Source organism: Prionailurus bengalensis, chromosome C2 (assembly GCF_016509475.1).
Source record: "Prionailurus bengalensis isolate Pbe53 chromosome C2, Fcat_Pben_1.1_paternal_pri, whole genome shotgun sequence".
In the NCBI taxonomy this organism is placed as follows: Eukaryota; Metazoa; Chordata; class Mammalia; order Carnivora; family Felidae; genus Prionailurus; species Prionailurus bengalensis.
In genome coordinates this window covers 58,956,261-58,972,510 of record NC_057350.1, presented here as the reverse complement: position 1 = coordinate 58,972,510, position 16,250 = coordinate 58,956,261, and the positions used below count along the sequence as shown (strand labels likewise).

At 47.5% G+C, this 16,250-nt stretch overlaps 1 protein-coding gene across 1 annotated transcript in view; it reads right to left on the bottom strand.

The window, feature by feature from the left end:
- The window catches only part of CC2H3orf52 (chromosome C2 C3orf52 homolog), a 33,566-nt gene extending 18,833 nt beyond the window's left edge, over window positions 1-14,733 (bottom strand). Inside the window, exons 1-2 of the mRNA XM_043594163.1 lie at window positions 14,508-14,733; window positions 7,888-8,017 (exon numbers count right to left, since the gene is read on the bottom strand). Coding sequence (XP_043450098.1) covers window positions 7,888-8,017; window positions 14,508-14,645 — 268 coding nt within the window. The 5' untranslated portion in view covers window positions 14,646-14,733. The remainder of the gene's footprint in view (window positions 1-7,887; window positions 8,018-14,507) is intronic.
- Between the last annotated feature and the right edge of the window lie 1,517 nt (window positions 14,734-16,250).

Genomic DNA, 16,250 nt, shown 5'->3' with positions numbered 1-16,250 from the left:
TACAAAGAATGCTGGAGACACATAAAACAGCTCTTTGTCTGGAATATAAGAAATGAGGCTTCAGAGGGAGGCCCTAAACGCCAGATGTCTTCAGAAGATGATGGAGGTTGTTAAACGTCTCCCAGGAAGAAGTGGAGGAACATCTGATGATGGATGGGAAGAAAGGGAACTGGGAGGGCTGAGGCAGACAGGCCACTAAACACAAGATTGGGAGAGACTGATTTTGACTGCAGGCAGTGGAACTCGGAAGGAAGGAGGGAGGGAAGGAGAAAGCCTGAGATGGAGGAGACGGAGCCGGCTTTAATGGTAGCCAGACTTAGTTTGAACCTTGGTGTTGGCCAATATTTATTAGTCATGAGACCCGAGTCAGTCACGTAAATCTCTGAAGCTGTTTTCTCAACAGAAATATCAACCGCTCCATTGTGGGAAATGGGAAAGATGGGAATCAACACATACAAAGGACCCACCGCAGCAGCCTGCAGGAAGTGGACAGTCACTGATAAAGGCACTTGCCAGTGCATTATCAAGGCACTGCCAAGGAATGACCGGATGAGACTGGGTAAGATTTGACTACTCCCTTTGGGGCGCCTGGGTGGCTCAGTCGGTTAAGGGGTCGACTTCGGCTCGGGTCATGATCTCGCGGTCCGTGAGTTCGAGCCCCGCGTCGGGCTCTGTGCCGACCGCTCGGAGCCTGGAGCCTGCTTCGGATTCTGTGTCTCCCTCTCTCTGACCCTCCCCTGTTCGTGCTCTGTCTCTCCCTGTCTCAAAAATAAATAAAACATTAAAAAAAAAATTAAAAAAAAAAAACAAAAAAGATTTGACTACTCCCTGGACACAGGAGAGACGAAGAGATCAAAAAACAGTTCCAAGATGTCAAGCCTGGACAACAGAAAGAATAGCTACTGTACTAACCATTACCTACACTCAGCTGCACACTTGCAGCTTTAATTCTCATGTAATTCTCAAATCGACCCTATGAGTTAAATATTAATGTTTTCATTTTATTTATTTTTTTAAAGTTTTTATTTATTTTGAGAGAGAGAGACAAAGCATGCATGCGAATGGGGAAGGTGCAGAGAGAATCCCAAGCAGACTCCGCCCTGTGAACCCCAGAGCCTGATGTGAGGTTCAATCCCACGAACCACAAGATCATGACCTGAGTTGAAATCAAGAGTTGGACACTTAACTGACTGAGCCACCCAGGCGCCCCTAATGTTTTCATTTTAAAATGAAGACACTGGGGGCACCCGGGTGGCTCAGTCGGTTGAGCATCTGCCTTCGGCTCAGGTCATGATCTCACAGCCCGTGAGTTCAAGCCCCGTGTCGGGCTCTGTGCTGACAGCTCAGAGCTTGGAGCCTGCCTGGGATTCTGTGTCTCCCTCTCTCTCTGCCCCTCCCCCGCTCATGCTCTGTCTCTCAAAAATGAGTAAGTATTAAAAAAATTTTTTAAAGGAAGACATTGAAGCTTAGAGAAAATCCATAATTTGTTCAGGTCAGGTTGAGCTAGTAAGCAGTAGTATCAGGATCCACTTATAGACTCAGATTCAGAAATCATTTAGATCTTACAAATGTGGAAACTGAGGCTAAGGAGGTTGAAGAATTTGCCTGAAGTTGCACAAATGGATGGTAGCAGAGCTGGAATAAACAGGGTCTCATGAAACCATAGAGGGCGCTAACGGGGGAAGGGGACACAAACGAATAGTAGTTTCGTGTAATGATGGAGACAATCAGGCGGAGATCTTTCCAGCCAAGAGTATGACTCAAATTCAGGAAAAGAGTGTGGATGCAGATCTAGGAGTCAGCTCCAAGAGGGGTGGCTGCCGCCTTGGGAGTAAATGAGTTCCTCAAGGGAAAGGATGCAGAGTGTGAAAAGTAAGAAGGTTGAAGACAAGCCTCAAGTACCACATGTGGAGGCCAAAGGCAGAAACAGCAGAAGACACGAGGCCCAGGGGTTCTGTAGACCCACAAGAGCACAACGCACTCAAATAGGCTACAAATAGGGCAGAGATGAGGGAAAGGCCACTGGGCTTCATGATCAAGCAATTACGGGTAACCTTGGGAAGAACGACCTGGAACCAATGGGTTAGGAGCAATCAGGAGGCAAGATCCAAATGCAGACCCCTATTTCTAGAAGTCTGCCAGTCAAAAAAGAGAAAGAGAAAAAAAATCCTAAAATGAAGCAGCAAGATTCTGAGGGAAGAAAATTTTGAAAGACAGACAATGCCAACACATTTGAAGAAGCTCAGGTTGAGAAAACCCTGAAGATGCTTAGCCAGACATGGAGCTATCTAAAGATCCATGGGTTAGGAGAAGCTGGAGAGGATCCCATGGAGAGCATAAGTGAAGCGGTTGGTGTTGGGAAGGTGGAGAAACATGAGATTTGAGGGAAAGAGAAAGAGGTGAAAACACAAAGAAACTTCAAGGGACTGGGCCTACAGATTTGCTACTAAGTTCCTGCCCCCAAAGGCTTTCTGGTTTATAACTTGCCAATGCTGTCTGTCTAGGATTTTCCCATGAGTCAGCCTGCACCGGGGAGCACTGCCCTGTGCAACCTGTCTGCCGACACATTGCGACAGCGTAAAATGTGGCTCTTATACCCGACTCAAAGGCAAAGCAATTCATTCAACACACGCCACTTCTGCTGAAGTCTCTGCTTACATCTTTGACAATTACCTAGATATAGGAGAGAAGAAGGGATCAAAGACAGTTTCAAGACATCAAGCCTGGACAACAGGAAGAATGGCTACTATATACTAAGCATCATGTACAGACACTCGGCTATGCCTCGGTAGATGTAATTCTCAAACCAACCTTATGAGTTAAATACTAATGTTTTCATTAAAAAAAATTTTTTTAATGTTTATTTATTTTTGAGAGAGAGAGAGAGAGCCAGCAGGAGAGAGGACAGAGAGGGAGGAGACACAGAATCCGAAGCAGGCTCCAGGCTCTGAGCCGTCTCACAGAGCCTGACGTGGGGCTTGAACTCAAGAACTGTGAGGTCATGAGCCAAAGTCAGACACTTAACCGACTGAGCCACCCAGGCGCCCCAAATGTTTTCATTTTAAAATGAAGACATCGAAGCTTGGAGAAAATGCATAATTTGTTCAGGTCGGGTTGAGCTAGTATCTTGGAACCACAGCATTCCTACTCACGGAAAAGCCTGTATGTAAAGAGAACAAAGAAGTCAGGCAGAAATCCGTGATGCTGAAGGATATCACATAAGGGTCCCCACAGTGTTAAATCTGATCACCTTTAAAGTATATTTCCAAGTGTCCACCTACCTGTCACAGTTTGGCTTTTGTAACATTTAAAATACTTTGCCCAACCCAGAGTGTCACTCGTAGGGTGTTCCTCAGGTCTCTCCCCTCCCTGGCTGGGGCAAATCAAAGAGAACCCTGGAGGGTGCTTAAATGATCCTCCAAATTATCCAGAAAGAAGATGACTTTGAGCCGGGGGGGGGGGGGGGGGGGGGGGGGGGGGGGGGGGGGCGGGGAGCCTCCCCCGACCCTTTACCATTTATATCAAGGAACTTACAATTCTTTAGAGAGAAGAAAAGAATCCATCATTATCTCTTCCCTCAAGAGCTAAGACAAAACCAAGCCTCCAGACGCAACACAATTCCCTGGGCTCTGCTCCCAAACGCGGCTACTTAAAAAGATTTCACTGTTTACCATAAGCCTGGCAGAATGCTAGCCTCACCTGCACGGTGTGTGGGCAGCCCCCGCTCAGTGCTATAAGCAGAGCCATGACCCTGAATTTGCCACCACTTCAATGGCAGGGCAAAGGCAAAGTGGCTGGACAGCCCACCCGAGGGGCAGGCAGTAAAGGGTGCACAACCTGCAGAAAATTAACAATAACAAAACAGACCATAGTTGATGGTCATTCTTAACAACGTTAGTGACAAGGTACACCTCCACAGTGGACACCTCTCCGTGGGTACCCCACTGTGCCCTCCTCAGGTAGTTACCCCTTCCATCGTGGGACCTGCTTCATGTCCACTTCTGTGTCCACTCCAGCTCCACAGTCATTAACACCTCTGCCTCTGAGCCTCAGTCTGTGTACTACGGAGCCCTGAGACAGGACACTGAGGAGCAGGAGAAAGGGAAGAAGGAGGCAAAAAAAATGGCAAAAGCAGCTTGGGAGGAACCTCGCTTTTTTTTTTTCCAAAAAAGCTTTTAATGTGTATTTATTTATTTTGAGAGAGACAGAGAGAGAGCAGGGGAAGGGGCAGAGAGAGAGGGAGAGAGAATCCCCAAGCAGGCTCAGTGCTGTCAGCAACAGAGCCCCACACGGGGCTCAATCTCGAGAACCATGAGATCATGAACCACGAGATTGTGACCGGAACTGAAACCAAGACTGTGACTCTCCTTCAACTGAGCCACCCAGGGGCCCCTGAGGAACCTCACTTCTTAATGAAGCCAGACAGCCATATGTGCAGCCCTTGACTCTCCTAACACTGTGCTTTTCCAGGCGGCAGTATTTTCCACACAGAGCCCAGAAGTTCTATGAATTTGATTCCCTTGCTGGGGCTTGGCAATTAGGCAATGACCAATTCTAAATACTGTCATCCCAGAAGTACCTACAGAGCTCGCTCTGGGTGAGGCCGGGGCCGTCATGGAGGGAGCCCTGTCCCTGCCCCTTTTCCCTATTGCAAACTCCCACCGCCACCTATCATGACTCTCCCCAAAGGCCCAAACCCCTGAGGGCTGAGGTGCCAAGTAAAGTAAAAGTAGGGCTCTGATTTAAAAACTGTGAAAGTTTGCAAATCTCTCTACAGTATTAACATTTTTAAATACAATTTTACAACCACACTGAAAATGAAGCTTGCACTACACGTAGTATAGAGCTCCTCCCTAAATATTATCCTATGAACTCACGTGTCCCCTGAGAAACTGTGGAGGGAAATGCAATCCCTGCCTCTGCAGATCGCTGTTTCTGAGTTGAAGAGGTTGGATGATTTTCGAGAATGGAAGACAGCTCTTGGGTCTTGTGCTTTAGAATCCTGAATATTAAACCAAGTGGACCTGAAGCATCATCCTGTGTTAGAGGCCCCAGATGCCAAGAGACAAATCGGCCAACATTCAGGATAGCACCACCTAATTGTGATGGGACAAGGCTTCATGGCTCAACCTCAGTTTCAACATCCACGTGTGGGAGTTAATGGGAAGAGGGCATATGAAGGCCCACCCCAAAACTGCTGTCCTCAGCATGATGGAAGGGGTGTAGCACCTACCTCAAAACCAGCCCATGGCCTCCAAGGATCACCCATCCCACCTCAACTGTGCCATAAGTAACTAAGCAAACATGGTGCCTGCCTGAGAAACATGCTGGAGGTTGGCATGTATCTTTCAGCTTTCCTATTCCTTCAGGGACTTTAAACCCTTGAGACAGGAGAGGAGGAGGTCGGGAAGAGGAACATGAGGTGAAGGGCAAGTGGAGTTCCTGAAGAAAATCCCAGGACGCCTTCTGGAGAGACTCAGGGGATCCTCAATCTTGCTCTCACCCAAGACTGGGTTTACTAAGAAGAACCCAACTCAACCCAAATCCTTGTGGAGACCAGATCACCCTCAAGAGTATCCCAACTCCAAAAATCTCCCCCAAAACAAGATTCCAGGACCAGATGGCTTTCCAGGGGAATTCTACCAAACATTTAAGGAAGAGTTAACACCTATTCTCTTGAAACTGTTCCAAAAAATAGAAATGGAAGGAAAACTTCCACATTCTTTCTATGAGGCCAGCATTACCTTGATTCCAAAACCAGACAGAGACCCCACTAAAAAGGAGAACTATAGACCAATTTCCCCGATGAACATGGATGCAAAAATCCTCAACAAGATATTAGCCAACAGGATCCAATAATACATTAAAAAAATTATTCACCACGACCAAGTGGGATTTATACCTGGGATGCAGGGCTGGTTCAATATCCACAAAACAATTAACATGATTCATCACATCAATAAAAGAAAGGACAAGAACCATGTGATCCTCTCAACAGATGGAGAGAAAGCATTTGACAAAATACATCATCCTTTCTGGATAAAAACCCTCAAGAAAGTAGGGATAGAAGGAGCATACCTCGACATCATAAAAGCCGTATATGAATGACCCAACACTAGTATCATCCTCAATGGGGAAAAACTGAGAGCTTTCCCCCTAAGGTCAGGAACAAGACAGGATGTCCACTCTCACCACTGTTATTCAACATAGTATTGGAAGTCTTAGCCTCAGCAATCAGGCAACACAAAGAAATAAAAGGCATCCAAATCAGCCAGGAGGAGGTCAAACTTTCACCCTTCGCAGATGACATGATACTCTATGTGGAAAACCTAAAAGAGTCCACCAAAAAACTGCTAGAACTGATTCATGAATTCGGCAAAGTTGCAGGATACAAGAGTATCCCAACTCCAGAAGAAGTATCCCAACTCCCTGCCCCTGCAATCATCCCCACTTACAAATAAAAACAATTTTCTTCTTTCCTATTTTAAAACTGAAATGATTGTCCACTGGAGGGTCCTATATTTATGCATCATGAAAACCTTAATATCAATAATCATAAAAAATCAGCAACTATCGGGGCGCCTGGGTGGCGCAGTCGGTTAAGCGTCCGACTTCAGCCAGGTCACGATCTCGCGGTCCGTGAGTTCGAGCCCCGCGTCAGGCTCTGGGCTGATGGCTCGGAGCCTGGAGCCTGTTTCCGATTCTGTGTCTCCCTCTCTCTCTGCCCCTCCCCCGTTCATGCTCTGTCTCTCTCTGTCCCAAAAAATAAATAAAAAACGTTGAAAAAAAATTAAAAAAAAAAATCAGCAACTATTTAAAAACACTTTAAAATGGTGTGGAAGACTACATCACACACAGTCATTTTAAAAAAGTGTTCATAAATAATTTCTTTTCTTTTTAATGTTTACTGATTTTTGAGAGAGAGAGATAGTGCACGAGTGGGGGAGGAGTAGACAGAGAGAGGGGCAGAAGATCCAAAGTGAGCCCTGTGCTGACAGCAGAGAGTCTGATGCGGGGCTGAAAGTCACCAACCATGAGATCATGACCCAAGCTGAAGTCGGATGCTCAACTGACTGAGCCACCCAGGCGCCCCTCACAAATAATTTCTAATGAATTGGCAAAATGGTCTCAACATGGCATTAAAAATCCTAAAGGTAGGCCACAAGATGATTAAAAAAATCTTTATCTCAAATTATTTTAAAAATGCGAGAAAAGCATAGAAGAAAGTATAATGAAATATTAATAATATAGATGGGCTTCATGGGTAACTGAATATGGATTATTTTCATTTTCATAATAAATAATAACTAAAATAATATATGTAAAGGATATAGTTAGCACCATGTAAGTTTTGTTTTGTAAACACATATAACACAAATATAATAAACAGTTATTTCCAAAATAAATTAATGACATTTTATACATTCATGGTTCTGTTGAAGTTTTAAAGACGCTTTCAAATGGGCTATTCATTATTTATCATTATAATAATGTCCCAGGTATATCAGATGAAGTACAATAATTATTTTACCAAACAAATGATAAGGAAAAATATTCAAACAGCAGGTGCAGAGATACAATGAAATATAAGTTAGTGTTTAAATTAACACTTGAGAAATTTTCAAGATCCGGTGGGCAGAGTTTAAAGTAAAATGTTGGTCTCCACCCTTCTTTCAGAGCATATAAAACAAACCACCAAAAAAATGAAATAAAGCAAACAAAGAACCATGTATAGCTGCCACTCATACCAAATCCCAAACCAGTTTTAAATTCATATCATAAAGAAACAGCAATCAGCACATCTTTCATATCAGAAACAAGTGTAAGTCATAAACATTACATAAGTTCTTAAAGTGCATCAACTTAGTCCTACTTAAGTCCTCTTACCTCCAATAAGACATAAGCTTATGATGATCACTACAATGAGACCTAGGAAAACAGAGGCAATGACCATCCACAGTTTGCACTTTCCAATCAATTTCTTATTACAGGAGCTCCAAGGGTTCTCCTTGTTAGCCTGGAAAGCAGAGGGACACTGTGAGGCAGTCACTGGTCTCAACAAGCATTTCTGAATGCTTACCAAGGGCCAGTGATACAGAAATGAAGGCAGCGGGATCCTGCCCTCCAGGGGGCTCCCCTCCACGAAGTAGTCAGGTTTACAAAGAAGCAGAATGGAACCTCACACAGAAGTGAGGGAGAAAACACCCAGGGGGCCCTGAGGTGGGGAGGTTAGGCAGGATTCGGAAGGACGGACAGAGAAAGGCATTCCAAAGCCAGGAGAGAGCAAGCATCCTTCGTGTGGGTTCGTGACGGACCTGGCCAAGAGCCTCAGCTAACAGGAATGTGGCAAGTAATAACAGCTAAGATTAGAGAGAGTGAAAGGCTGGAGGCAATCTGAGAGGGCTCTGAATGCGGTCAGAGCAGTTTGGACTTAATTTGGTGTGAGCTGGGGACCTGTGGAAGGTTTTGGAGCATAAGAGTAGACTTAAGATTCAGAGCAAAATGGTGTGTGCAAAAGCTAAGAGGCTACTGCTGTGACCTGTAACGTGTAATTAGGGCCTGCGAAGGGAAATGAAAGGCAGGACATGAGACACAGCAGGAAATAAGCTGCAGTGAGGCAGCCACTGCCATGGCTTATTGATCACCAACACCAATTCATTGCATGCTAACAGCCCCGCAGGGGGGCCACTGGCCCATCTCCCAGAGGCAGGTACAGAGAGCAGCCAGGGCTGATGCCCGCTGTGTGTCCCTACAAACCTGGCACCTTTTGTCCACGGCCCCCCGTGCCACCGTGCAGAGCTCCAGGTTACGAGTGGGCCTGGCTGCCATGGTGCTTCCACTCAGGGCCACCACCTGCCCCTACAAGGTCCCAGGACTCTTCTGCTTCCCACTGAGCCATTGGGTAATTCCCACACAGAGACCAAGGACTGCGATGGGGAAAAGGTGTGTTTCTGCATTGGGATTCCCCTCCCACACTTAAAAGCAGAGCGACGCCCTCATTCAGCAAGCTACTGAAGCTCACCAGCCCCGACATCCTCAACTGTAAAAATAACAAGTGTAGCGCACAGGGCTGTGGTAGAAACCAGAGATCGCGTGCACGAGAGATCGCGTGCACGAGAGATCGCGCGCACGAAGCCCCTGCTAAACAAAGATTAGCAATTCAACAAATGACAGCAATCATTGCTCAGTGTTCTCGTCTCACAAAGCAGCAGCAGGCATTTCTGGAGTCTCGCTCCTGAACAGGCACCTTGTTTACTGTCTCTCCCATCATGACGGTGCTGGTGGCCAGCAGAAAAGGAAATCGTTCACTTTAGGACTACAGTTCAGACTTTCTCAGTGACAGGTTCCCAAGCCTGGCCGGCTGCACATCAGGAATTTAAACTACACACCCCGAGGCCGTACCTGGACACAGGGGACCAGATTGCCACGAGGTGGGGGCAGGCCCCTGTCTGTAATTTTGAGCCTCCCGGACTGAATCAGTTGCTCTATCAGGGTTGAGACTTCTGTCCTGAAGCCTCGTCACTCTTCAGGAGCCAAGTCAGATCTCTCCTTTTGTGGAGGCCTCCCTGCCACGTCGCCCAAGGAGAGAGCCCCCCAGAACGTGAGCTGTCCATGCAGCTCATCTGCCCCTGCTTTGTCTGGTTTCATGTTCAAGATACCAGCTTATCTTCCAAGGTAAACTGAAACCAGATAGAAGGAGGGGTGGTTCTTGAACTTCCTTGTTCTTACATCTCACACTTGTGCCTCGGTCGGGAAGTAGGCACGTAACACATGTGTGTGGCTTCGTTGTAGAGGCTTCTACAATTTGTAAGAAGGTACTTGGAGAAATTCTGGAGTAGAGCTCACGTTGTGGAGCCCCTGAGTGCACTTTACATTGGCTCCTCTGGTCGGGTATGAAGGACCAATAAAGGGAACGTCTGGACAGAAGAAAACGCTCTTGAGGTAAGTGTGCTTCTGGAGTTCAAGGACAGTGCCAGCCAAAAATTGAAAACTGCTCCAAAGCCACCAAAGCCAAGGGCTCAATAAGGCATGGGGGAAAAGAAGTCTCAGTATAAGGAACCTTTAACTTCTCAGGGAACAGGACTATATCTTCCTTACGGAGCCCCTGAGAACAAAATGACCCCATGCCACTTTCAGTCCTTTTTTTTTCTTCTAAGTTTATTTATTTATTTTGAGAGAAAGACAGAGAGACAGTGGGGGAGGGGAAGAGAGAGGGGAAGAGAGAATACCAAGCAGGCCCTGCACTGCATAGGGATCGAACCCATGAAATGAGAGATCGTGACCTGAGCCGAAACCAGGAGTCGGATGCTTAGCCAACTGAGCCACCCATATGCCCTGCCATTTTCAGTCCTTCTACAAGAAGCAGCCAGGACCCTAAGATTAGTACAAAATGAAATGGGCTGAAGTCTCAAATGAACCACAGAATGAGGGTCAATGCATCTCCCTGGCCTCTTGTTGCCTTCACTGATGTTTTTCCTTACAGATAATAAACTAGGACCCTGGTGGTATGAAGGGCCCATTACTCTGACTTCAGAGGGGAAGTCAGCTCAGAATTACACAGCCCTCACCTGTACAAAATGCCTCTTCGTGTCCAGCCCAAAGCTGTCAACACACAGCCAGTTCACTGTCCTGCCGTCAGCCCTCGGGGAGAGATACCATCCTTTGCAAAATTAACCTTCACAGACTCTAAGCCATTATAAAGTAGTCGGTCAGCTACTCCCAACCCAAAAATAAATGACAGTGCTCCTCAGCTCTCTGCACATTAGCATCAACCAAGACTTGTGTATCCTTTAGAAGTTCCCCCTCACCCCCGCTCCCACCCCCAAGATTCCACGGTGCCCTGAGGGTGAAGAGACTCTGATACAGCAGGTGAGTGCTCCCTGCGCTGAGACTCCCCTAAAAACCAGGTCACAAAGACATACTGCCTCCTTCCCTGGCATCTTCATTCTCTCACGCCCAAATTCTAGGCCAGGAGGAGAAGCCACAGGCAGGTTTTTCCGCAGGGTGCTTTCCAGAGACTTTTGCAAACTGCATCTTACATTCTATAATCTGCATTTTATGGCTCAAGAATTTTTGTAGCTTCCCTCTAAACATTCCCCCAGATAGTCACATCCAAACACATGACATAAGGCCCTGCCACAATGGCAAGACTATCTCTTGGATACAAACAGCTTTTCTTCTCTTTGGCGCAATTAGGAGCAGATAATGTACGTATCTGGAAAATTTTTCTTAGCGCATAGGAAAATCTGTGCTTTGTATTCTCATTGTGGGATTTAATTCACTTGTCCACACATAAAAAATCTAGCTGATTCTTGTCCTAAATTCTGAACAATGCATAGCAATGGGGCTAATTTTTAGCTAGCCGGTCCACAGAAGTCTTGCCTACTTCAAAACTATCAACTTATTGCATTATTAATGATGCTGTCCCTTAAAATGTCTCCAGGACTTCTATTTGGGAACCGAGGTCAGAGCCCATGTGATGAGCCATAAAAGAAAACCAATCTCCATCTGTTACCCATAACTTCATTTTCATTTCTGACCCAACTATATTACCACGTTTACAGTGACAACAGGCAAAGTAAACTCAGCGGCTTACATTCCTTTCCCTCAAGCTCCAAGAAGGGGAAAGAAGTTCTTTCCACTGCCTCTGTATCCCCTCCCAGATCAGACCTTCCAATAGGAAGATACCCTAGACACGGGGTGTCTTCTTCCCAACTGTCCCAAAACTGTCCCCTCCTCTTCACCCATCCACCTGCAACTCCCTCCTCATTCCAGATATGCTATGCAAATACTCATATTTCACTTAAGTGCCCAAACTTACTGAAATTAGGAACATATAATTTAGGCAATTATACATAAGTGTGTATAAATTACATATATATTTTATCTCCCTAATTATCAATAAAATAAACCCATAAAAACAGCGTTGTTTGAGACCTAAAAAGCCTGAGTTCAAATCTCAGAGCCACCACTGAGTGAACCTGAGTATTGTGGTAACTTCTCTGAGCCTCAGTCTTCCAGTTTCTTCATCTGTCAAATCAGAACACTGACACCTTCCTCTTAAGTTTGTTGGGGGTAATTAGAAGCATTTATGTATGGGAAGTATGTGGCACATGATACGTACAAAGCATATGGTGACTAAAAATACGTGGGCTTAAAAAATAATAAAATAAAATAACAAATAAAAGTACATGGGCTTAAGCTGCATTTCAAAATTGGAAATCTTAGCATAGAGTTGAAGGAGACCCTACACACAAAATTCTCAGATGCCTGGCACACCCAAGCACTTTACAGGATTGTACAGTAGTTGACTTTTCAATTTAAAATACACTTCAGGGGCGCCTGGGTGGCTCAGTCGGTTGAGCGGCCGACTTCAGCTCAGGTCACGATCTCGCGGTCCGTGAGTTCCAGCCCTGCGTCGGGCTCTGAGCTGATGGCTCAGAGCCTGGAGCCTGCTTCCGATTCTGTGTCTCCCTCTCTCTCTGCCCCTCCCCCGTTCATGCTCTGTCTCTCTCTGTCCCAAAAATAAATAAATGTTAAAAAAAAATTTTTTTTAATACACTTCAGGGGGAGCCTGGGTGGCTCAGCAGGTTAAGCATCCGACTCTCAATTTCAGCTCAGGTCACGCTCTCATGGTTCGTGAGTTTGAGCCCCGTGTCGGCTCTGTGCTGACTGCATGGAGCCTGCTTGGGATTCTCTTTCTCTCTCTCTCTCTCTCTCTCTCTCTCTCTCTGCCCCTCCCCCATGCCCTCTCTCTCACTCTCTCTCTCAAAATAAATAAACTTTTAATAAAATAAAATACACTTTAACTTATTCTACAGAACCAAAGAGAATGATTAACACATTACAGGAGGATTTTCTCATTTTTTGATGTTTCCTGTTCAAATATTTGAATGCCCTCCGAGTGCTCAGGTAACCCTTCACCTCCACACCATTCTGTCAACCACCATAGCTCTTACTATTTGGTGACCTACAAAGCTAATTCACAAGGAAGTCTAGGCTCTCCGTGTATACCCGGCTGATGAGGAAGTAATTAGAACATGAAAGAGCAATCTCTCCTGGGTAAGTACTAAATAAACAATTATAGAATACGAATGCCCTACATGAGTGTGGCTTCTACTCATCTGTTTTCAGCAAGGCATTCCCAGGCCTCCCAGAGAAGCCCAGTTAACCACATTACATTACCATTTGACCCTTGGGAACACAGACCTTTGCACCTTGCCTCAGGGCACACCTTTTAGTGGTGAAGTTGTCACCAAAACTCCTATCTCTGGTTCAGTCCCTAGAGTCACTGGGGAGTCCTGGATCTATCTAACATGTGGCAAGTATTCCCAAATCCATTCCTAGACCCTGCCATGGAGGTCTGAGGCAGAAGCCCATGGTGGCAGCCACTTGCACAGATATCAGACCATCTTTCTTTCACCCTCATTTTTCTGTGGTGTTCATCTCTCATTCATAAAATCCCCCAAATCACTCTCCGGGGTATCGATAGGTCCTTCTAAAAGCAGAGTGGACAGTGTTTCCAGGAACCCATGCAAAAGCAATGCTTTCACCGTTTGATTTCCTTGCTTATCCCTGAAATCACCAGCTGAGAGTAGTCAAAGGCGAGGCGTGGGAGTGGAGAAGTGAGATCTAAAAAAGATCAAGTTGGAGCCATATACATGGGGAGTTCCAAGCGCTCTGTAAACCTCAAGCCAGTCTTAGGGTTCATCAGACGGCAGATGGCTGTGAATTCAAAGCCTCTGCTATTTTACGAGTATTTGATGAGAATGAATCATGTTCCTGTCACTGCTAGGGCTGGAGCAGAAAAGAGGTCCTTTAGAGATTGAAAGGAGGCCCAAGCAAATGAGCCATTAGTCTAGTTCTTCGGGACAAGAACTTTGAAATCACTTCCCATCAACTGAGCAGGGCAAGTTCACTCCCCTGTCCCCTGTCTTCAGGAGAAATCAAAGTCTGGGAAAAGAAAAAGTGTGTGTCTGAGGGATGTGAGCCGGCTGGGGGATGATGCGCAGAGGGGGAGGGTGGAGGGTGGGTGGAAGTGGCAAGGCAGTAAAGGTAAGGCCAGGAGATGCCGAGGAAAGAAAGGGAGAAGACTCCATCTATCACTCGAGTTCTCCTTACTTGGAAAACACAACACACACACACACACACACACACACACACACACACTGAATTTAAAGTTACCGAACCTTTTTAAACCACCTCTATCCTTGGGGATTCTCTCTCTGAAGAGAGGAGCCACACACCTCCGGGGTAGGATTCCTCAAGTTCCATGGCGGTCGGAGGGGCCAGAGGGGTCGCAGGGACTCCGGCCGGCTCCGGCTAGAGCGCACTCCGGAATCCGCTCCATTCAGAAGATCCCAGCGCGCACCACCAGCGCTCCGCGTCCGCGATGCGGGGAGAGGTGGCTGGAAACGCGCAACTGGGAGGGTGCCAGCCGGGGTCCGGGCCCACAGCCGGGCTCAGAGCGCGCTCCGACACCGCCCCGGGAGCCCAGCAGGCCTTACCTGGGCTGCGCGGGGCTCCTCGACCGAGAGAGGGATGACCTGGACGGTTCCGTTGAGAGGCTTCTGCTCGTCGGGCTGCCCCCCGAGCACCGAGAGCTCCAGCTCTTCCCCCGTCGATGGGGATCCGGCCCCTTCCATGGGCAGGCAGAGGACGGCTGACACGCGGGAAGTAGGGCGCACACACGTAGGGGTGCAGAGTCCAGAGCGGCCTCCCGGCGAGCTCACACTCCGCCCCCCGAGGGCGCGGCGGGGCAGACCTCGGGCGGCGGGCGGGGTGGGGCGGCACTGGCGAAGGGGAGGCGGCCCTGGCCCCCTCCGGGGTAGAGCCGCCGCGCCTACGTGGGCTCGCGAGCAGAGCAGAAGAGGGCTGTTTTTCTGGTTTGTTCAGGGCGCTGCCGGCTCTGCCTTTCCCTGTTCACGCAGATCCGAAGCAGAAGCTGAGCCCAGGGCCCGTTGGGTGGCAGCTGCGGCCCGGATGGGTCCGGACCGCCGTGCCACGGAGGAAAGGTAGCATTCCACCTCCAGGAACTGTCTGCTGCCGGGCTTGCCCCAGCGTTCTCTGCCTAGCGCAAGTTCATTCATCGAATCAACAAGCAACTGGGAAGGCTGTACGCACTCGCGCAGAACGTCTAGTTCGGGGAGCCTGGGATTTTGTTTGCTAAGCAAGGTGTGTGTTGATCATCTCGAGCTTCTGTTCAGAGCGGGCTTGCCCTCAGCACACGTATTAAGACCAGTTTGAGTTGTGGACAGGATGCATGTAAATAAACTTCACTTCAGAAGAGGTCGACCTGTGTCCAAAAGCCTGCTGACTGTTCAGACACTTCCTCAATATTGGGTCTCTAGTTGTCAGTTGCCTGGTACCAGATCGTCTGGACTCCATCTGCCTGCTGGAGGGGGTCATGCTGACTGCAGCTGCTCAGCTGCCGGTCTGCACTGACTTCTGCTTTCTTCGCTCTAGCTGGCACATTCTGCAGGAATCAGGCTGCATTCACACAGCTGGGATTTTTCGAAAAAGCTTTTCAACAAAGGGTCAAGGGTTAAGAGAACCAAGAAGGGGTGCTAGGGCACCCAAGGACAAGCGAGAGTAGAAAGCCATCATTACCCACGGGCCTAAAAGGGACTGGAGCCTTGAAGGAGGGCGCTCCCGATGGGCTCTATGGTCACAAAAAAGTTGCAGCCACTTCCAGGACTGTAGCCCAGCAAGGAGGAGACAGACGGGAATAAATACTGTGACCTTTCTCCCTACCTGCCACTCTCCTTGCCGTGACTCCCGCCAGAAACTGGTGACAGAAGTCAGGGGTCAGCCTCCTAAAGCTCAGAGAAGAAAATGAATCTGGGGTGCCAAGAGAAAGGGAGCCTGCACCCTATCTTTTCCTACGGTAACTGACATCTCGTCTTCCTTCTCAGACATTCGATAGTCTGGTCTGGTCACATTCCTCTTCCGGGCTGGCCCTCACATATCCCATTCTGTTGCCACCCCCACGTCTTTGTATATGATGTTCCCTTGGCTTGCAGTGTTTTTCCTACCCACTTTCTGTATGGACAATTCCCATCCATCTCTAAATTCTAGCTAATACATACTTTTAGCACTAAACCTTCCCTGACTTGCGTGCTCCCCCAGAAGTTCTCCACGCTCTTCTCTGTTACCAGTACGTGGTATACCGTGCTGAATGGGGCACAGATTCAGTCCACTTTAATTCAACAAACAGCACTGAGTGCTTGCTATATGTCAGATATTCTTCT